General features: G+C 41.6%; 1 protein-coding gene across 2 annotated transcripts in view; it reads right to left on the bottom strand.

Annotated features, from left to right (window-relative positions):
• The window catches only part of TGFBR3 (transforming growth factor beta receptor 3), a 197068-nt gene that overhangs the window by 8545 nt on the left and 165895 nt on the right, over positions 1–22628 (bottom strand). For both annotated transcript variants that reach the window (XM_059688825.1, XM_059688826.1), the window contains 6 exons: positions 20544–20684; positions 20207–20365; positions 15626–15925; positions 12329–12449; positions 4451–4492; positions 1980–2087 (listed from right to left, as the gene is read on the bottom strand). In XM_059688825.1, the coding sequence (XP_059544808.1) occupies positions 1980–2087; positions 4451–4492; positions 12329–12449; positions 15626–15925; positions 20207–20365; positions 20544–20684 (871 nt within the window). The remainder of the gene's footprint in view (positions 1–1979; positions 2088–4450; positions 4493–12328; positions 12450–15625; positions 15926–20206; positions 20366–20543; positions 20685–22628) is intronic.

The following is a 22628-nucleotide window of genomic DNA, read 5'->3' as shown; positions in this document are numbered from 1 at the left end:
CCCTGTTCAGGGGACATAAAGGCACGTTCAAAGTAAAGATAAATGATAACAGCTAACCTATCCCTCCTATAGAGTTTCCCCATGCAAAAGGGAAGTCTTTTAGCTGGGAAAACAGGGAGGAACCCTTTTGAAATCAATAACAAGTGACAGAAAACGTCTCTAACTGAAGGAGTGAGCTCGTGAAATAATTACAGTTAGGATATCAAAAGATCGAGACATTAATTGGTACAAAGTCGCAATCAACTCATAGGCCTGGGGGAAAATCTCACCAAAATGGCAATTTACAGATTTTTAATTTTACTTAACGTATTTTTTGACCACTTAAACCATTTTTATGCATATAATACAGTGACATTAACAACATTCCCAATGTTGAGCAACCATCACCATTATTTAACTATTGAACATTTTCATCATCTCAAACAGAAACGCTGTACCCTTTAAACAATACTCATCACCTCTCCCCTCCGCCCCTGGTAACCTCGATTCTATTTTCTGTCTTCACACATTTGACTACTCCAGGTATTTCATAAATAATATCATCCAATATCTGTCTTTTTGTGTCTGGTTTATTTCACTTAGTGTATGTTCTCAAGGTTATCTTTGTTATAGCATGTTTAGCATTTCATTCCTTTTAAAGGCTGAGTAATATTTTATTGCATATATTTACTGCATTTTGTTGATACATTCACCTGCTGATGGACATTTGGGTTGGGCTATTTACATCTTGTGATTATTGTGAATGCTGCTGCTATGAACACGGGTGTGCAAGAACCTGTTTGAGTCCCTGTTCTTAGTTCTTTTGGGCATATACTTAGAAGTGGAATTGCTGGATCATATGGTATTACTACATTTAACTTTTGAGTAACTGTCAAATTGTTTTCTGTGGTGGCTGCACCATTCTACCTTCCCATCTGCCATACACAAAGGGTTTCCATTTCTCCACATTCCTGTCAACATGCTATTTTCTGTTTCTTTTTTATAACAGCCATCTTAATGCATACGAAGTAGGTATCTCATGGTTTTGATTTGCATTTCCTTAATGATTAGTGATGCTGAACATCTTTTAATGTGCTTATTGGCCATTTATACATTTTCTTTGGAGAAATGTTTATTCAAGTCCTTTGTCCATTTTTTAACTAGGTTGTTTATCTTCTTGTTGAATTGTGGGAATTGCTTATATATTCTTGATATTAACCCTTTATCAGATATATGATTTGCAAATATTTCTCTTATTCTGTGGGTTGTCTTCTCATTGTTTTTTAAAATGTATTTATCTTTATTATTGAGGGTATTTCTCTCTCACATTGTTTCTCCCTCCCCCTTCCTTCTCTCTACAATCAATAAAAACATATTGAAGAAAAAGGAATTTTGGGGGGTAGAGGAGCATAACTTGAAAACAAAGAGCGTTTTTTCACCATTTGTATTTGTTTACAATTCATGAATATATATTTTAAAAAATTAAATAACTTTCTAGAAAGAAATGAGAATTTTATGTTTATCAAAGAGGATAGGTCAAGAAATGTTGGTTTAAACCATTAGTTAGGGACTCTGGTGGGCTCAGTACCTAGGCAGATGTGGTAATAAAATCTTGGCTTCCCTTTTCACTTCCTGCCCATTTCTATTTCTATTCTGAAGTCTTTAGCATCAGGGGAATAGTTTATATTTCCAGTTTGTCTATATTACCTTCCTTTAATTAAACACAAGCCACAAAGTAGCTTTATTAGAAGCTAAACTTCACCAACATCTCAATTGCAATTAACGTAAGTAGTTTAAACAACCCTTTTCCTAAAACTGTTTAAAGCAAGTTATATTTTTGCAAAACCCAATTTAAGCCAAATGTGTAAATGTGAGACTAGGGGGAATGAACTTTCTCTCTCTTTCACTCATTATCTCATCCATCCATCCATGCAACGGAACCCTGGGAGTCAGCAGGCACACGGGACGTGCACCAACTACTATTCAACAGTCACACTGACCTGTGTGGGAATAGATGTACCACAGAGCCCCCGTTAGGAGCGCTCCAATCACAAATGCTGCAAACGCAATGCCCATCACGGTTACGGTGTCCAGGCCATGGAAAACTGCTGAGGAAGAGAAATACTTTATGTTAATCTGCATCAGACGTTGCAATTTTATATCTGTTTCACAAGCACCATCCGAAAGGCTAAGCCCCAACTAATGCAATCTGAGAGGATTCCAACAAAACATACTGTATTTATAACTTGCAATTTTTTTCTTTAAAGAAAAATCAAATGATCAGACTTCCAAGATTCCTCAGTTTGCAATTGTTTTGAGCAACAAACTTACTAAAAAGATCAGATTTGTAAACTCTGTAAAACCTTAAGTCTCTGGTTCATTGTCTATTTGAATGGTAAAGAGGCTTGAAAATTCAGAGATTAAGATGCTTTGGAAAATAAGGTGAACTTCCATTATAAAAATCTGATTAACTGCTTTTTACTCACTGAACACTTCCAGCAATGAGACACTACACAGAAAACACACTTCAAATACTTGACAAACATATTTTATGCACATTTAAAAGTAGGAAAGATAACAGGAAGAAAGGAGTGAAAAGGAGAAAACAAAATGAGGATAAACTGTTCCTGTGGATTATAACATTTCACTGATAACCTCATATTAAATCCTCAATCTTAACAACTACACATTGTGTCATTTAAAATAACCTACTTTTTAACACGTTTCCAACCGTGATCTTTCTATGAGGGGAACGGAAATACTTCTCAGTGGGGAATGATGTCAGTTTTATGGTCAGCAAAACATATAAATAGAACCAATTGTTTCTCTGTTTGGCAAAGATTTTTATATTTGAAATCAATTCCAGGCCACAGAAATAGAACATTTCCTTTAATTTAAGAGAACTACCTGCTTTGAATCCCTTAAGAAAAGTTAAAATCAGTTTCCAAGGGAGAGGGGTTTTCGGCAGAATAAAGATTTCTAAGGTCTCTGTTTTTATAATATCAATTTAAGCGATAGGCTCTCCCCGTTAGTTCAGTACTGTGTCTAGGTTCCTCTCCAGTCAGAAGTGACTCCAGGTGACCTCTATGTAAATTAAATCTCTTTGCCTTTCAACTCACTTTAGTGTAAAAGATCCAGTTATAGAAAAAATGTGACCCTTGAGCAGGCCCAGAAAAGGTGCAGGAAAAATATGTCATGGTGGAGAAGATTCTGGAAGATGCAAACTCCCAAGTTCCAGTCCCCAGTTGTCTAGCCAATACCCACTGATGTTCATTTAACTTCTGAGAAATTGGGGCTAGCCCTCCTGCCTGCAGCAGGTGAACAGAAAGCGCTTGTGAAAGGGCTGGGGATCCCCGAAGGAGGAAGAAAAGGGCAGAACGCTCTGGAGGTTAAGATGAACCTAGCCATCTGCCTCATTTAATTTAATCTAATTCACAGAACGGATGTTAAAAGATGACTTGCCTTTTTACACCTACAGATCACAAAGTGGGGCAGGGTTAAAGTTTTTAGTGAAAACATTCTAAAATTCTAGAGATGGAGATGTCATTTATGAAAATCTGACCAGGTAAGTATGAGAGCATGTGTCCATGTGTGTCTCCTTCTGGGTTAATGGTACTGTTCCATGATGGCGTGAAGGTAACGCACTCATTTAATAGAATGTTTGTAAAGTGCTTTGCATAAAGGGATTCTCCAGGCTGTATGCGAGGGAGTCAGCCACGGAGACTAACCTGGACAGTGTTAAGGAAGGAAGCAACATCATCTAGAAGAGCTCTGGGTGTACAGGCAGAAAGCCAGGTCCTAGTCCTCTGGGCTTTTCATTACAACCTCAATGTTAATTACAACCATGGGCAAGTTACTTCATTGTTTCTGGGTCAGAGTTTTCTTCCATATAAAGTGATGAAACTGGCCCAGATAATTTCCAACGCATCGTTTCGTAGTAGTTCCTCTCTCTCTCTCTCTCTCTCTCTCTCTCTCTCTCTCTCTCTCTCTTCTCTCTCTCTCTCTCCTTATAAGCCGTCTTCCCCCAAGGCCCTTTGGACTACAGATTGTCTTGAAGGTACAACTAGTTCCCTTAGCTTAACAAGTGAATGCTGTTGACAGTGGTAAACAGTAAAGCAACCACTCCCATAGCTGTACACTAATGCTTTCAGTTCTCAACTGATGTACGTATGTAGATAACAAACTTCTCTCTCTAAAGCTAAGAAAGTTACTACCTTTCTATTAAGGTTATACACACCAACGGGTCAACAAATTCACATTTAAAGGTGGTGAAGGTACAGAGGGAAAAAGAAAGGAGAATGAAGTAAGGACAGAGGGGAGGGGAAAATAAGTATGAGAAAAAAAGAGGGGAGGGAAAGTAAGAGCATAAGTCTCCTTATCAAAACTCAAAGTTTGGCATATGCTCCATAACCAACTCATTCTTATAAAAGCCCAGGAGGCTTTATTTCGAAATAGTTGCATAAAGACTTACGTGGAGAAATTGGATTCGGTTCCTTAATGTTTGGACTTGTTCCTGAAACAAAAACATAAATCACGATGCATCACCCAGAGAAATCAAGTTTTAAGCAAAAGGTCATCAAAAACTCCACAGACTCTGACACTTTTCTATTTGTTAATACTTTGTGAAAGTTCTGTCAACTGTCCTCTTAGATACCAGAATTATAACATGAATTACTCAGAAATTTTAAGTGGTAAACTCTAACCATCAATGGCACAGGCTTTCTGGTTTGAAAAAAACTTGAAGGCAAATACCTAAATGTAAGGAATTTGAGTCTGACAATTTGTGTGTGTGTGTACATCTTTATAGTTAGTTAGGAAAGGATTCAATACCTTTAAATACCATATTTCTCCAGTGTGTTATAATATTATTCCTAATTTAATGTACGCAAATTCTAGAAAAGTATCTTTACTTTAAAGCTTAATGCTATTGTAGTTGAGGTCCTCTTCATCACACATTTGCACTATTTTTTAAAAATGTGTTCTTATTGACTTTTAGAGAGAAAGGAAGGGAGAGGGAGAGAACAGACACACCAGTGATGAGAAAGAACCATCAATGGGCTGCCTCTGGCATGCTCGTTACTGGGGTTCGAGCCTGCAACCAGGCATGTGCCATGACCAGGAATCAAACCAGTGCCCTCTTGGTTCCCAGGCCGATGCTCAACATCTGAGCCACACAGGCCGGGCTGCACTATTACAGAGCTTCCCTAACTGCTCTCCTTGTCTCCACCACTGCCCCACTCCTACTCCATATTTCCTACTCCACGTGTGCCTCCCAGAATGAATTTTCCAGAGCCCAGAGGTGGTTATGCAATTGCCCTGATTAAATGGCTCAATGACTCCCCTTCATTTATAGGGAAAATATTCAAACTCTTAGCGCAGCACATGAAGTTCTGCCTCCCTCCTCTTCCCACCTCTCTCCAGCCTCCCTTCCTAATGGAGTCCTTCACCTACTAGTATGCTGGGCTCCTCATTTATCTATACTAATAAAAGGGTAATATGCTAATTAGACCAGGAGACCGGCCAGGGAGGGCAGTTGGGGGCCATGAGGCCGTCAGGGGAGGGCCTAAACCAGCAGTCAGACATCCCCCGAGGGGTCCCAGATTGGAGAGGGTGCAGGCCAGACTGAGGGACAAAAGAATAATATTTCATGACATGTAGAAATTATATAAAATGCAAATGTATTCCCTACGTAAAGTTTTATTTGATCACAGCCATGCTCATTCATGTACATCTGGGCTGTGGCTGCTTTCATGAGGTAACAGCAGCTCTGAGTAGTTGAGGCAGGGACTGTATGAGCCACACACTGAAAAGACTCACTACCTGGTCCTTTATAGGAAAGGGGACTGAGTCCTGGCACAGATGCTGCCCCGTCTCTTTAGAATTTAAAAGTGGTAAGTGTTGAGTGCCTCTCTTTTCATCTCTATTTTCATTCAATGAAGAAGGAATACACACTGTGTTGGACTCCACGGTGAAGTGCAAAGAACTTATGAAAAATTGACCGAAAACAATCAACGTTTGAGCTGCTGTTTACAAAAATAAAGAAGCCAGACAGGATTGTAAAATCTCAGGAGTAGCCACCTCAGCTGGGCTGACCACATCCTCGCAGCACAGGGTACAGTGCTCCAGCCGAGGGGGAGGGATGCTACCACTGAACGGTGCCTCCTGGAGCTGTGCAATATGGTGGCACTGGAATGAGTTATACTTAAATAAAATTACTAAGAAAATTAAAATAATTGTGTGATTTTAAGAAAATCTAATTCAGTATGCAGAACACCCACCACCAACAACATGCCCACAAGACACTCTTTCCTGGGAGTTTGGTTCTATCAGCCTCATTGGCAGCAATAAAATAATGACGATGACACTTTATATTTGTACATCTCTATAGTGTGTTACACTTGACAACAAGCTTTTACTTATATTTTTTCATTTTAAACTCCCCAGAACCCTATGAAACAGGGGTAGTTAACCACAACATTCTCCAACTTTCAAGAAGTAGTGGTTTGATTTGCTGAACTAAGTCCAAAGGCATTTAAAGGTCTCCACAGTGTGCATCATGTGAGAAATATACACACTTCTGGGAACAGTTCCATCTAATTAACTATCCATGGCTCAATTTTGTCACTTAGAAATCCCTAAGAGGTTTTAAATAATGATTCTCCCCCAAGGAGACCTCCCATGTAAGAATTTAGCAAGGCCTGTGTGATGGATGGCATTGTTTTAAATTTCTTAATGGACTTATGTTATGATCTAATTCTCTTCCCCCACCCCAAATGGGGGCCCTCTCACGGAGCTAAGCAGAAAAAGTTGTTGCTTATGTCCCGGGGGTAAAGCTCCTCCGTGATTCCTGTGCATAAACAATGACAAGCACAAGCTGCAGCACTGAAGTTGGAGGGTTTTTACCCTCTAACTTCTTTGTTCCAAAATCCCTAGTAAGTTTGGAGTAGAACTAAGAGAGTTTGGTCTCTACGGAACCCTGCAATCGAGTTGGCACGCTGAAAGGAAAAGAGTGGCCACAACAATATTTACTTTGGGTTTAAGGGTCAGATTGTAAGAAAGGAATCCTAGCTATTACTGCAAAAAAGAATTTTAACAATACAGATTTCTTTACAGAAAGAACAAACTATAATCAACATTCTGACTTGAATCTTTTCGTATACTCTGAGCAAATTTTGGTCAACCTCTAGAACCCAAAGTTTCCTCCTTGGAGAGGCAGGCATGGTTTTCCTAAACGGGGCATTTCTGGGGTTACGCACGAGTAACTGGCCACAGCTTTTTGGCCTCCAACTTTCACCTCAGTTCTCCTCAACATGCTAGAACGAGCAGGCCCAAAGGAAAACAAGCTATCTAACTGGTACCCGCATCTACTGGTATCTGGCAAAGAGGGAGGGATGGGGAGATGAAGCTGGAGACTCAGGAGGCCTTTATGAAGTCACATTTAAGGTTCAGTTTTTACTAGTACTCACTTTACTTCACTGAAAATGAGCCCCTTCTCTGGGTTGTTTCACTATTTATGGCATTTGCTGCAATTGCCCAGTCACTGATCTGTACCCTTCCCCCAGGATCAATACTCCTCACCTGAGCCTGATTTTTGCGTTCTGCCCTCCAGGGGACATTTGATTAAGTCTGGAGACATCTTGGGTCGTCAGAGCTGATCGTGGAGGAGTGTGCTATGGGCAACTAGTGGGTAGAGGGATGCTGCTCAACAGCCTCCAATGCACAGGAGAGCTCCCCACACAAACGCCATTTGGACGTTATCCAACCGAAACACCCAGAGTGCTAAGGCTGTGAAACTGTACTATGCCCTGAAGGCCGTAAGGACAGGGTAATCTATTTACTATATGCCAAGCATATAGTAGGTACCCAATGGACATTTCTTTTTTTTTGCGGGGGGGGAATAAGTAACCATAAATATCATGTATACTTTTATTTTGATCTTAGCAGCTCTCTACTGGGATCTTTTGATGGGTCTTAACTTTCAGAGGTGCACACCGGAATATTTATGGATGAAATGAAATGTCTGGGTTTCCTTCAAAACAACCCAGGGACAGGAAGTGATAAAACAAGATTGGCCACGAATTGGTAATTGTTGAAACCAGATGGAGGAGGGTTCATGGGAGTTCACTCTATTTTTGTATATGTTTGAAATTTTCCAGATTAAAAATTTTTTAAATGTGAAGCACATTGAATTAAAAAAAAAAATGCCTACGATACCTCTTCTCTCTTACGGGGTAGAAACTAAATGTCTTGGTGTGTCAATGAAGTATTTCTATATTTCTTTCTTCTCACCTTCCCCTCATTTCTACCTCAGGCTGAGGACAAAACCTGGCTGGTGCTTTAGAGTATTTTTGTTCTGGAAAAATCAAATGTGTTCCAAAAAGTAACGCCTCTCTTGGATTAACTTCCAACTGACGTTCACAACTTTCCCTTCCATCCCCTTCACCTCCCTCCAAAAACTCCGTTTGGCTGAGAGGTTACGGGGAAGGAAAGGAAATTAACATTTATTGAGTGCCCATGATATGCTGGGTGCTGTCCTGAGCACACTTTTATTGTCTAAAAGCTATGTGGTAGAACTATGGGAAAAATTCAGTATTTTCAACATTTAATTTGTTCATTTTAACTCGCTGAGGATTACATATTATATATAAATCATGGCAAATTGGGTATGACATTCATTGTGGGATTTTTGGTGCCCATTTTTCATGTGTATGTCCAAAATTTTAGAGCCCCAAATTTCAGAGAAATTACTCTTCCCTTTCACAGTTAAAAACAAAACAACACACATCACTGACGTGGTAAAACCAATTTTACTGTGGAAGCCTAAGTGTTCTCAAATGCTATAAAAAGTGGTCACAGCATCCAAAGCAAATAGCACGCACATGCCTATACTTCAAAATATGTCAGAAAATATGGCAGGATGGCATCACCTCAACTATTTTAATTGTTTTGCCATAAACCATAATATGCATACACTATTCATGTTTTCTGAGCGTTTTTGTGAGTTATAATTCAAAGTCACAGAATGTCTCCTAAACTTTAATACTCTCTTAAATAGTTTACATGTTTCCCAATATCTTAACCCTCTGGGGGAAGAGATTTTTTTCCTAAAAATCCTCATCTTCTTTTCAGTTCATAGAGTGTAAACTATTTACTTGTAGTTTTTATTAAAAATTGGAATCAACTTCCACCTCGATTAAGGCATAGGGTTTAAGAGCACAGGCTCTGGAATCGAAGTGCCTGGAGTCGAATCCCAGATCCACCATTTATATGTGGTGTGACCCTGGCCAAGTTACTGAGCCTCCCTCTCTACCTGCCTCACAAAGGGGTTAAGAGGATTAACTATAACCCCTATGAAGCACAGAACCTTGTATTAAGTAAATGCTCACTAAATGTTAGACAATCATTATCACCATCATCTATTGCCGAAAGTATCAACAGCAAAAGATGGCTCACCCAACACTGGCTCCCAAGCAACTGAGAAATAAAAACTGGCAAAGATGTGTTGCAGGAGCTCGGGAAGTTTCCACTAAAAACAGTGGCTCAGAGGAGGGACCCAGAATTATTTATTTAGTCTTGATGGCCCGTTCTCCCTGCCCACAGAAGGAAGAAACCTTGCTTGAAATGTGTCCATGCTATTGGCAGGAGCCCCTGAGAAGACCTCTGCCTGGCTGTGAAGTTGGCACTGAGAGCCTTTATCAGCTGCCCCAGCAAACTCAAGTATTGAGAAATACGACAGACCCAATGGCCAGGAGGGCCAGAACTTGTGTGGCCTTGAGCACCTGTGTCAGTAAAAGGACAGTAAAATGTCCCATTGGTTGGAAAATTTTTACCCCAAATGTCAATCCCAATAAGAGCCCTGCCCACTTCCAGAGGGAATATAGGATCTGTGTCTTACTATAGTAACATACAACGCTGTCTGGAAAGAAGAAGAAATTCGTGATTCTATTATTCAAATAAACAAGTGCTATTAGGCAAATGTCACATTCCCTTTTCAACTGACTGTCCCAATGCACTGAGAGGCAGGGGAAAAGCACAGACTCAAAAGCCTGCATTGAGGAGAAATAATTTAGAGTCAAAGGAAAATAAACATTAAAGGTAAGAGGAGTCCCTCCTAGAGCTGAAAACCGTCAGAAAACCTACCCCATTCCATGCAAAGTGAGAAAGCGTCTATGCACACATACCCTGGGAAGTGGCCTTCAGTCCAACCTCCTCCATTTGTTTAACAAATCGAAGCAGTGAACTTTCGTCACTACACACTTCTCCACCAAAATCTAGTCTCAATTAGCAAATCTCCTGAAAGTGCTTTGATATTTGGTAAAACTTTCCCCTTGAACTTCATATAAAGAAAACACTCACCCTTCAGAATAATTACACGAAGTTTAAATAAAAGCAATTGCCTAATTTACAAGAGGAATTACTTAGAAAAATACTACCGGACTTAAAAGAAGAATGAATGAATTACTGGAAGTTATATTGCTGCAATATTAATGCCTAATTATTGTCTGGCCTAGGAAAACGCAAGCTGCTGCCTTCAATTACCAGCAGAATTACTGCTCTCAAAGTAGGTAGGAGTAACAGCGGGAGTACGAAGTGGCTGCTGCTATTGTTAAACCACGTGCCCAGTGCAAAACAGAGCCAGCTGCAGCCCGATTGTGATACACTTTACAACACAATTAATTTCTTTTTCCCCGGACCCCATAAACAAGAAACTAACTGAGCAATCCATTTATTGAAAGACTATGACTGCTCTAACTGTTTCAAATGGTTAAAAACCAACTAAAAGAAGAAGATAAAACAAACAATATCTACAATGAAAACACTGCTGAGGAACCACTAAGCAGCTATATTCCACACCAACTTTTGGATGGCCGGGAAATGAAGAAAAGATTAGTTTGCTTCTTCAAACAGGATAGCTGAGGGTTACAGCTCACACTCTGAAAGGCCTCTGGAAGTCATCTGGTCCAAACCCCTCCTTTTCCAGATAAAGAAAATGAAATCCGAGGCCATGCAGGGAGATCTCCTAAGTCCCACAGCCAGTTAGTTATCAGAGAAAGCTAAGAGCTACCCCCAGGCTCTGGCTCTACACCAGCGCCCTCCCGCCACCCTCTCCTGCCTTTCTGAATGGAGCCTGTTCCTGGGAAGGGGGCAGATGTCGTCACCAGATATGACAGTAGGAATGGCACTGCTATTTTCACAGAGGTCACGCCACTGGACGGCATCCACATGCCTCTGCTCCGTTCGGTCCTGTTTGCTCCAGGGCCGCCCCTGCTGCCTACTCTTGCCAAATCCAACAAAGCTCGGATCAGAAATGCCATCCCAGAGCTGCCCAAGCCCAGATCTGGTGTCAACACCATCCAGCAGGTCTCCCAGCTGATGCCCAGCAACTGCAGTCAGGCTGCTCACTGGCTTTTGTCAAGGCCCTGGGTGCCGGTGACAGGCTCCTCTCTGCCCCTCGGGTGGTAGAAGGCAGCCTGGGGCTCCAGCCCTGAGATATTTACCCCAGAGGCTTGAAATCCACTCTCACCCTCCCAGCCTTCTCTTAGTCTGGCACCTTCAGACAATGTTTCTGTGATAACGGTAACTGCCCAGATGACGTTTGGTCGTTGACAGCTGCCTGGTGTGTTCTCGCTTTTTCATGCCCTTGGCTGGAGCGATGCTGCTCTGTCAGGTCAGTCCACAGGGCCTCGCAGCCACTCCGAAAAGCCCCTCAGAGCCCGGCTCTGCCCCCCGCTGGTTCGGCTGGCCTGGCCTATGCCAGATCTGCTTTGCCCCGCCGTCCTCCCAGGTACTGGTACCCCCTCTTAGAGTACACCCTTCCTTTTCTCCTAGAAGATGCATCAAACTAAATTATAAAAACACATCTGAATACTAGTTCTCAACCTTCCTTCTGCTGTGACAGCTCAGATGGATGGTGCTCACATACATAACACCCTCCCCAAAGGCATTTGCGATCTCGACAAAACACCACAATAGCTTGTAGCCAGCACCACCATTCCTAGGAGATCATGGAAAGTCCATCTTTCCATGCCAGGAAGAACTCTAATCCCTTCTTACACAGTCAAGAAAGCATATTTAAATGCAAGAGAGAGAGTGACATTGTGACCGGGACAACCTTGACTCTGATCAAATAATAAAGAGGAAATCATTTGCAAAGGTATCCCTGACCACTGAGCTCCATGTCAGTAGGACAATGAACTGAATAAAAAACTCCTCAGGCAAAGAACCCTTTTCTAAAATTACTAATTGGCCATTAATGTATCTTTTGAATAAAACTGGACTTACGGTATTGGAACCTCCCAATGAGCAGCCCTGAGCCCCCCATCCTCTGATTGAGCCTCCCAAAACACACCTTTAGATTCCACTTCCTGATGGATCACAGCGAGAGGCTTGGTGAACGTCTTCTTATTCTGCATCATGGCCCAGATCATTGAGGCGTCCAGTGAGGTGCAGGCTTCATCGGGAGGCACGCACTGCAGAGAGGCAGAGCAAAGAGAGTCAGGGGTCACTCTATAGGCTTCACCAGCTCAGCCTGCACAGCTGTCCTGTGCCCCTTCTCAGACTGCTAACAGCTGGTGGCCACAGAAAAACAAGAGATCTGGGTGTTTTCCAAAGAACTACAAATAATCTGGGAGATATAGTGGCAGGCCCCATGTATTCTCAGCTGCACTGAAAGATGCAAATATTACTGAACAGCTTATAAATATTGTCATTCCCCCCTACCCCCCAATCTTCCCATGAAACAACTGGAGTTTTTAGCATTATTTAGTGTGAAAAATAAAGAAACTATCCAACAAATGTTGGCCCTAGACCAAGCCGGCTTCACATAAATGGTTCATGTTTACGATCTGTGATTGTGGGAAACTTCATGTATTGCATTATGAAGGTGACAGATTTTACATCTGTTGTCCAAAAAGATAATCATGTTGTCAAGTCTGTTTGATTTAAATCCTGGTAAAGGCTTGTGCAAAATAAAGCTTCCCAGTTATCTGTTTTTTCTTGTTCCCAGAGTTCAGGGGAGCTGTACCCAGGTGTGGATGCCAGGAGATCAGCTGCTTCTAGCTATTTTAAAGCCCCAAACTTAGAACTAGTGTGCCCAAGCCCAGTGGACCTGTTTTTAAAGAGTATGATTACATTCCATTACTTTTTCTTTAAAATAACTTTGGTTCCTTGTCTATGCTCATGAATAAGTGAAACTCTAATGTCACTGACATCTATTTGCTTTTGCTGTAAGAAGAAATATATCAACCATTTAAAAAGTCTATAGCAAGGCACCCCTGAAAGTGAATTAACTTCAAGCTCTTCCCATCACAAAAGAACAAAGACTTTTGGCTTTACCATCATTGCTGCTTTGAGAAACATGCAAGTCAAACACATAGTATAAACAGACCTCCATCCCCAAACAGAGATAAGCCTTTACAATAGCCCTCTTGTCAAGAGAAACAGTGGACTGTCTGTGAAGGGGCATCATTGTTGAAAAGATTCGCATTTTAGGAAAAGCTTTCTTACTTCCCTACTGGTTCTTCAGTCACGTGAAGAGCCTAAGATTCTAGGACTAACTCACTGCGTGACTCTGGGCAAGACACTGTTCTCTCTGGCCTCAGCAAAGGGCAGGGGTGGACTCAACAATCTTTGAGACTGCCTCCTGGAAGATTCTTTGGGTCTATTGTCACAGAAAACACTCAGCAGTCACTGGACATATAACATTAACTATAAGCAGTGAACAGGGAGACAGTGGTAACAGCCATCCTAAGCCACTGCGCTATAAATGGGGAACTTTCTCATTTGCTCCTCTACCCGAGGGAAGCCAGATACTATTATTTCCATTTTATAGATGAGGGAAGGCTGGTTTTGAGAAGTCATGGGACTTGCTTAAAGTCCTTGTCAGTCACCCTGCTCTTTCCACTGTATCTTACCTCAGGTATAAATAGCGACTTTAGGTTTTGGGTAACACCCCATGTCATCCACTGGGACTTACAGTTCTCCTTAGAATGTTGGGAAGAAAATATTAGGACTAATTTTCACAGATGAACACACTATGAAGCTGGGCCTCTACAGTCTAGGCTCAGTGCAAGGTAACAGCCGAAGCCATCAATAAACACCCAGTAACTGCCAGGCCTCCCCTACTAGATCCCTTACTCCTAAAAGTCCTCCACTGCCTGCAGGAAACAGCGGGGTCTCACAGCCAAGCATTCAGTTCCCCGTGGCTCTCTACCACCGCCCATCACGGCCCAGCCTTGCTGGCCACTGGAAGGTGAATGCTACAAGGCTAAGGCATCAATGTTTCCCAGAGCAACCTGAAGAACACGGTCTACATCCCCTTATATGTAGGAACTCCCTAATGATTACGATCAGATTGGCGGTATTTTCATATGCACTACAAAATATTATTTGATAGTAAGTGGATGCCCTTGGGAATATGATAGTGCAAAGGATTCAGATCAATGATAATCTATCTGATTCTGATAATTTTCACTCCTACCTCTACACCTATCTCTTACAACCTATGCAGTGAGAGAATTCCATACCTACAATGCATTATTAATGTCACAGCTCAATGATTAGACTTCTAGACATGGATTTATATGTGACTACAAAAGGATGAGAATTAAGCTTACGCTGTGTAAAATATCCACAGAATAAATGCACACGTGAAATTATCCATAATTACGGCAGATCACACAAACGAAACCGTGGCAGAAGACACCCTCCATGCGCAAGGTCAACTTTATGAGGTAATTACCTTGCTGACCCCTTTCTTCTCCCCTCCCCCGCCCCCAGTAGCCATTCCAGCAAGCTCAAAGGGTTCTGATTTCTGTACAAAATGTACTGGTTCGATATGGGGAGTGGTACGAAGTAAACATGATGAACCGATATGGGACCAAGAAAAATTTAAATATTTGTTACTTTCCCTTAGAAGTCCTCCTGAGACAAGTCAGCCTTATAACTCACACAGAGAAGGTCAAAAAAACAATTGCAATACAAGTCTCAGCGGGGCCTGGAAAAATCAATCCTCACACTGAACTTGTCCTTTCGGCTCTCGGCACTTTTGGCACCGCACACTAACTGAATAGCAAAGATAAAGCCAGACCTCTCCCTCCATGGAAAACAGTCTTGATTTATCATCCATAAAATACTATTACTTAGCATGCATGGAAAAAAAAAATCATACTGCCAGGATTTATTGTCTAAGACTCCAGAAAACTCACAGTTCCCTGCTCACACGGACTTTATTACAGTCGGGCCTTGACTTACGAGTTTAATTCGTTCCGTGACGGAGCTCGTAACTCAAATTACTCGTATGTCAAATCAAAAAGTGAACGAGTGAGACACATGATGCTGGGCTGATGTTGTGGCGTTCACTGTGACGTTCGCTGCGCCAACTAGCGGTGGGGTATCTGGAGCTGGCTCCTCACCCGAATTTTAGCTCGCGACTCAAAGCAAAAAATCGGCCGAGAGACGGCTCATATCTCGAAAAACTCGTTAGTCGGGACACTCGTAAGTCAAGGCCCCACTGTACTTTGATAGGGCAGTTCCCAAACCGAAAACCGCCACCTGTGATAACCTGTGGTTAAACGCCTCTGGTAAGTCACACTGACTCACCTAAAACTGTCAAAGTAACAGTACACGTGGATGAAGGCCCACTAACCTTGGGTAACTTCTGGGGGTCCTTTTCCTTCTTGGTACACAACGTGAGCTCACACTGCAGAAAGAGCAGTGAGGTGTTGAAGACGGGCTTGAAAACAAAGCTGAACCGCTTCTTATCTATCTCGGCGTGCGGGATGGGAAAGTGCACTCTCTTGGGATTGTAGAATTTCACAGAATCATCTTTGGGGCAAATGTTCTCAATGATGGTGTAATCAGACATCCGATCGGGGTTCGAATTTGGAGAGATAAAGCACGTTTGGATGGCAAATCCCAGTTCCTGGTCAGCCTTAGTAACAGACACCTACGGAGAACAGCGAGATCGACACAGAAGCAAGTTAGCATCTCATTTTTACTTTAGGCACAAGGGGAACACACCAACACAGTCCTTCTGATGAGAGACATTTCTTTATTCCCATAACATCCATCTATAGTCTCCTTTCTAAAGATAAAAGCAACATATACATTCTTTGAAGAAAGAGATATTTTCTATTGAAACTCGATATGGATGGTGACAGTGAATTATTTAGTTCCAACGCCAGCCTGGAAGATTCCAGTACAAAATGACTAAGTCTCTTCAACCTCCCATAAGTCCTCTGGGAGTTAAAAATAAAAGCAAAGTGGATTTTCCAAAATAAATAAAACACCAACAGGCAAAGCTCCTGATGTCACAACAGTGCATCTGTAAGGCAAGCTCTGCTCTTCTTAAAAATTGCTCAAAAAATAGAGAGGAAGAATCTACTTAACCTAGGCAGGGAGTACCGGACTTCTAAACTGCACAAGTCAGAGTGGGCCTAACCCATGGCAGGGAAAGCTACCGAGTCATTTAGAGTCCTGCTTCACTGGACAGGCAGAGCTGGCCCTGTGGCTGGATGCCAGCTACGGTGCGAGCTGGTGGCGATCACGGGCCTGGCCAAGTGTCCCAGCCGCTCACAGGTCCAAACCAGGCCTTGCCAAGTACTCTCCCTTCACTCTTTAAGCCCAACGGTGTTTTAAGGGAAATCTAATCTGGAAACGTTTCCGACTCATTTACACTTCCCTCTTTCAAAACATTCTATGGGCTATGGCCAAACCTTGTTAAGGTTCTTTTCTTTAGAAACAGGAAGTAATGTTTGGCCCAGTGTAAACAGAATTCAAACCTCAACTATCCTGAACTCAGCTAAAATCCCTGCACCAGACTGGATTCTCCATTTGGTGATACACCGATGGCCGTGCGAGCTGCCTCTCCCCTCTATGCTTCATTCCTTGACTAAACTTAGAATCAAAATAAACACTTTAGAAATAAAGTGAGGCCTTAACCATAGGCCAATAGCTCCAGAATCGTTTCAAAAGGCATGGAGATGTAAACACACTTTCCACTCTGAGAAACCCAGGGGAAGTCCCTGACACTGCATGCGGCTCTCAGTCCACAGCACTATTTTGCAAGATCCCTTCATGGTTAACTACAAGACACTCAACAATGGAGATGATTACGATTATGTCACTCTGTTGTGCCTTAAAGCTTAGTCCCTCAGAACAATCTGATGAGATAAACATGTTCTTCTCCACATTATAAACCGAGGAAAAACTGAGCATATCGAATAGATAGCTTGTCAAGATCATATCTAGCAAATACTGGGCATAACCAAAGTTTAAGCCCAAATATTCTGATCACAAGTCCATTTTCTCTTTCCTATTTCCCTGTAGCTACAGGGTCAATTCAACCAGGCCCAATAAGTGGCCCTGGGAGAACACTTTGTAGGAAATATTTCTAGCAAGTAGTGTTTGATAGTCTGTAAATAGTCATGTTGTTATTTTTGCAATATTCCTGACAAATATTTTATCTTGAAAAGATAGCAAATTACACATACCCCATTTAAACTAAAAAAGTCTCCTTTTCATGAATTTAGGACCCACAGTGCAAAACTGTGTGATAGAAGAAATGTAAATCTTTTCTCTAATCTCAAAGAAATATGAAATGGCAGAATGTCTAAGGCAGTGGTTCTCAACCTTCTGGCCCTTTAAATACAGTTCCTCATGTTGTGACCCAACCATAAAATTATTTTCGTCGCTACTTCATAACTGTAGTGTTGCTACTGTTATGAATCGTCATGTAAATATCTGATATGCAGGATGGTCTTAGGCGACCCCTGTGAAAGGGTCGTTCGACCGCCAAAGGGGTCTCGACCCACAGGTTGAGAACCGCTGGTCTAAGGTATCCCAAAAAGTCATTTTGGAGGAAAAAGGTTATTAATAAGTCTTTTACTCTAAAATGGACGGGAAATGGGTATGGGAGGGCTGTGGGCTTTGGAGTGAGACAAACCCCAGGAAATCGTGTGCGCTGCTGCACATGAACGTGAGCTCTGAGCCTCAGTTTCCTTCCCTACAGCCTGAGGGGGACTACCTACTAGGTCCGGTCATTGTGAGGATGTGTAAAGTCAAAATGACATGCAAACAACACAGGTCCCGGCTACTCCAGGAACACCAGCTATTATTAGTGGTATTACTCAAGATTTATATGTGGGGGATTATTTACAATTTTTTAAATTCCCCAACTCAAATGAACCAAAAGAAAAGTTGCCATTATGTGACCAAATATCACTCAAGATGACCAAAACCCAGATGGAAAAACTGATCAATTCTTGGATTAATAGAAGGGAGTATGATCTAGAGTAAATAGAGGATTCTGTGAGGGGATATGATAAGGATGGCCAGGAGAAAAAAACTTGGAAATATTTCTTTAGGCAAGACTATGATTAAGTTTTATTTACCCTAAGAAAAAAAATTCTAGAGAAAAATTTTTTTTTAAATTTTCTTATTAGCAGTGAAATCCAAACTGGGAAACAAAGAAGATGCATAACTGCTACCCTGTTTAGCAAAATATTTACAGATCCTCTCTCATGTTTAGGTCGTCTAAAACAACTTTAAAATAAAATAGCGTATAGCGTTTCCCCCCTGCCCAAATTCTCCTCAATGTACTTGATATTTAAAATGGTAGCAAAAGATTTGGTTCATTTCTTTTTCATCACTTGACAATGTCTTTGACAGAACTTAATTGTGAAAAACATAGATGATATATGACAAGATGTAAGTGGGAAGATATGAATAAAAAACAAATAAACCCATTACCTTAAGTAGGCCCACACTGGAGGGAAAGGGAGAAAAACCAAACACCCAGGGTTGGATACACGAGGAAGATTGGCCACAGATTAGCATAAAGCAGCTGAGCCATAAATTAGCAAAGCCAGGCGCACATTTGGAAAACAAACTGCAGTGAAGCAGAGCCTCTAAAATCTATAGCACAACAGGGAGTCACGGACCGACGGCACACATGGACCGCGCAGCCAGAAAAGCAAGACGGGAACAGCGATCTTGGATTAGAAGAGATCTATGATTAGGAACAGCATGTAGAAAGCAGTATATTTTCCCCAGTGGAGAGAGAAGGTGTACCCAAAGAAAGAGAATACCTCTTAAAACAGGGAATTAAAAAAGAGAAGAGATCCAGGAAAATGTCTAGAGTCAGCAGGCTCTGTCCCAGAATCAGTACAAATACAAGAGTTATTTGTCTTTCTAAAATAGAAATTATGTGCACTGCAGTTACTGTAATATATAGAAGAACCCCATTTGACCGTTATGCTTCTCACTCCCCCCACCATGAAGCAGAGCACTGGCTTGCAGCTTAGCACCACAACTAGCTCATCAGAGGGTGACTCCTCTGTAAGACCAGCAGATATCCTGGGGCCATTAGGAAAGTTATCGTTTCTAGAATCCTATCTGAGAACTTGGATATGTGCACTGCTAATACGTTACATTTTCTCTCCTTTCAAATGGCACTTGAGAATACATGATAGTAGCATCCAGTGGATAATAGTGTGGGCTCTGGGGTGAGTCCTGACTCTGAACTCTAAGAGGTACTACCTGTGTGACCTTAGATAAGTTTTGCCTCGATGTCCTCATCCACAAAATGGGGATATTAGTAGTTCTGTCTCAGAGGATTGCTTTGAAGAATATTTCATTACAATATTTATAACTGAGTTTGGCACAAAATAAATCCGCAGTAAATGCTAGCTGTTGCTATTTCATTATTACTACCACTACCTAATATTTTTGTAGCCATTCCACAGACTTATGCTGTGCATGATCATTATCATTGTATATAGGAAATAGTTTTAATAAAAGTATAGATACATCTAAACAATGATCTAGGAAAAAAAGACAATCTTCATGAGATATAGTAGCACATAGCATTTCACTAACTTGTGTGCAGTTTAAAAGATAATATGCGAGGTGGTTTGAAACATTTCATGGTTAACTCTGACACTGCCACTACTGAGCTACTGTTCCAAAAATGCTAAGCAAGAACAGGCTTTATTAGAATTCACACTTTAAACAACGTTTTTAAAACATTCATCTATAGAACACTCTCCATTTAGGATAATGTAGCAAGTCCTGAAATTTTCTGCTTTGGTCAGAAATCAAGCTGGAAGCATTTTCACCCAGAGCTGGTCAAGGGCTGTAAGGAAGAGCAGGGCAATTGAGCTCACACCCCAGGAGCTACTACAGCTGCGCACTAACCTGAAGGCCAAGGCTAATGTTGTAATCTCACCTCAACATAGACGTGTCCGTTCTCCGCCACCGAGAAGACGCCCTGTGAGGGCACCAGAAAGAGGTCAGTGCTGTACAGCTCCATGTTGAAGGTGATGTTTCTGTTGGGCGGGTCCTGGAAACTCCTGGGATTCCCCACGTGCCGCAGGCTGCAGTTAAACTGGGGGAAAACAAGACCGAGGACAATCAGTCAAAGGAAGGATAAAGGATAAATGCCCTGTAGCTTTTTGAGCTTTGGACTTAAACATCTAATCCACGCCCCCCCCTCCCCCCCACCGCCCTGAGAGTTCCTAAAGACAACATCTTCCACCTACTACCTAATACAAACAAACACATACCACCACAATTTCAGGTCGGCTGAAGTGGGAAGAATCTCCATCATCCATATCTGCTGGAAATCCATTATCACCAGACTCCAAATCTTCATAACCATCTGGCCAACCACTACTACCCCCAGGGGACGGAACCTGTATCACAATCTAAAAGGCAAAGATACCACAGAGAACGTCACAAAAACACCAAATCACATACACTTGGTTTTCACGTGCATGCGCGAAAACCACACACACACACACACACACACACACACCTCCAAGTGGGCTTAGGATTTCTTCTTCAAAGAGACAAAAAATAAAGAGAAACCCAATTCATGTTCAAAATATGTATCTTCCTTTGTGAAAAAAATACAAATAATTTCAAACAGTGAGAAAACACTAGACACTGAAGTAGGGTTGAATGGGGTTATCAATAGACCTGCCTATCTAGCAGGATAGGGGAGCGTCTCTTCATATTAAAGCTTTCACTAGGGGGCTTCTCTTCATATTAAAAATTCTCTTCACATTAAAAGTTCTAAGAAATAGCAAGAGCTGGCTAATGCAGGGAGCTCTTGTTATTTGTATCAATCAGGATTTGTAAAAAGTTTGGTTTGAGTTAGAAGCAAATGACTTAATGTTTACTACTGAGCCATTCTCTCCTCATTTTTTCTCTCGTACTCCTCTATTCCCCCCCACCCCCCGCCACCACCACCACTTTCTTCCTAATATATTTCTCTATGGTGTAGAGATGCACAAAAGTACATTATGTGTTATTCCATGGCATTGACTGAAATGATTATTCTAGGTTAGCTGTGGATAAGATGAAAAAATTCACCTAAGGACCATGACTCCATAAATAATTTCTCTGCATATGTAGAACAGTCATGCTGTCTTTTTGTTTTACTTATTTTATTTTTTGCTTTACATGCTTAGATTATGAATATGTTCCAAAACAAAAATATATAGTAAGTTTGACTACTACAATCATAATTGGAACAAATAGCTAAAATATTTACTGAAGGCAAGAGAACAGGAAGAGAATGTAGGAAAACCACCTCTCTGTTCTTTACCAGGTCCTCAAAAGAAAGTACTGATGCAATTAAAGCAAGCACCTAGGATACTGCTTACCCTAGAATCACCATCTCATCATCATAATAACCACCATACTACATACATATAAGAAGAAAGGGTTTTCAAGGGCTCATGATACACCTTTCTCTTCTGAGGCAAATGACCCTTTTTTAAGTTTTTATTTAACAGACAGATTCTCATAGCCTCTTATTGTTGTTAATTTACACACAAGTTTTAAATTCCAAAATTAAGTGCAGTATATCAGTAATGTGCCATTCATTATATCTGGAAAAAAAATAGATAAATGCAACAAAAATTAGTGTTGGCATTGGCAGGAGGGTGTTCATCACAGAGGTCAAAGGTCCATAAATTATTCCAATAACAAAGGGAGATCAGCAGGGCTAGCCGGTGTTGAGGAAAGATGAGTGCACGAGAGGTCGGGAAGCTAGATTCAGTCCCGGCTCTGTTGTTAACTAGGTTCTCAAACCTAAGCAAGCCTCTTAACTCCCTGGAGTTCAATTTCCCACCTGTGAAATGAGGAAGTTGAATGATGGCATCTTAGGGTTCTGTCCCGCTCAAACATTCTAAGCTTGTCTGAGGCTTGATAAACTTGGGCTCACAAGGAGAGTCGGTGCCCACATGAGCCACGGTGACTGGAGTACCTGATCGCCAGTCTATTCTCTAGATGGGTCAAGCGTGTCTATCCATCAGCAGTGGAACGAAGGGGAATGAGCAGTCTCTCCCTCCCTGTCCCAAGCCAAAGCTGGGACAGGCGCTAAGGACACACACGCCGTGTCAAAGCTGGACATAGGGATCTTTGAGCCTTATTTTACCATCAAAAGTAACGTTCTTTTGAGACATCATGTGCCACAGTCTTCTAGTATTTACTGCCTAGGGTCATCTCTGCAAGAATAGGTTTAATCTGAAAGGCTTTAGATGCACTGACGAGAGCAATTTCAGAAAGGCTTGCAATGGATGATCACTGGGGGATCTGGAAAACCTCCCTCCGGGAAACTTCCGAAATGAGATTTTCTTCCA

This window comes from Myotis daubentonii, chromosome 3 (genome assembly GCF_963259705.1).
Source record: "Myotis daubentonii chromosome 3, mMyoDau2.1, whole genome shotgun sequence".
NCBI lineage: Eukaryota > Metazoa > Chordata > Mammalia > Chiroptera > Vespertilionidae > Myotis > Myotis daubentonii.
This window is presented reverse-complemented; position numbering and strand designations above follow the sequence as displayed.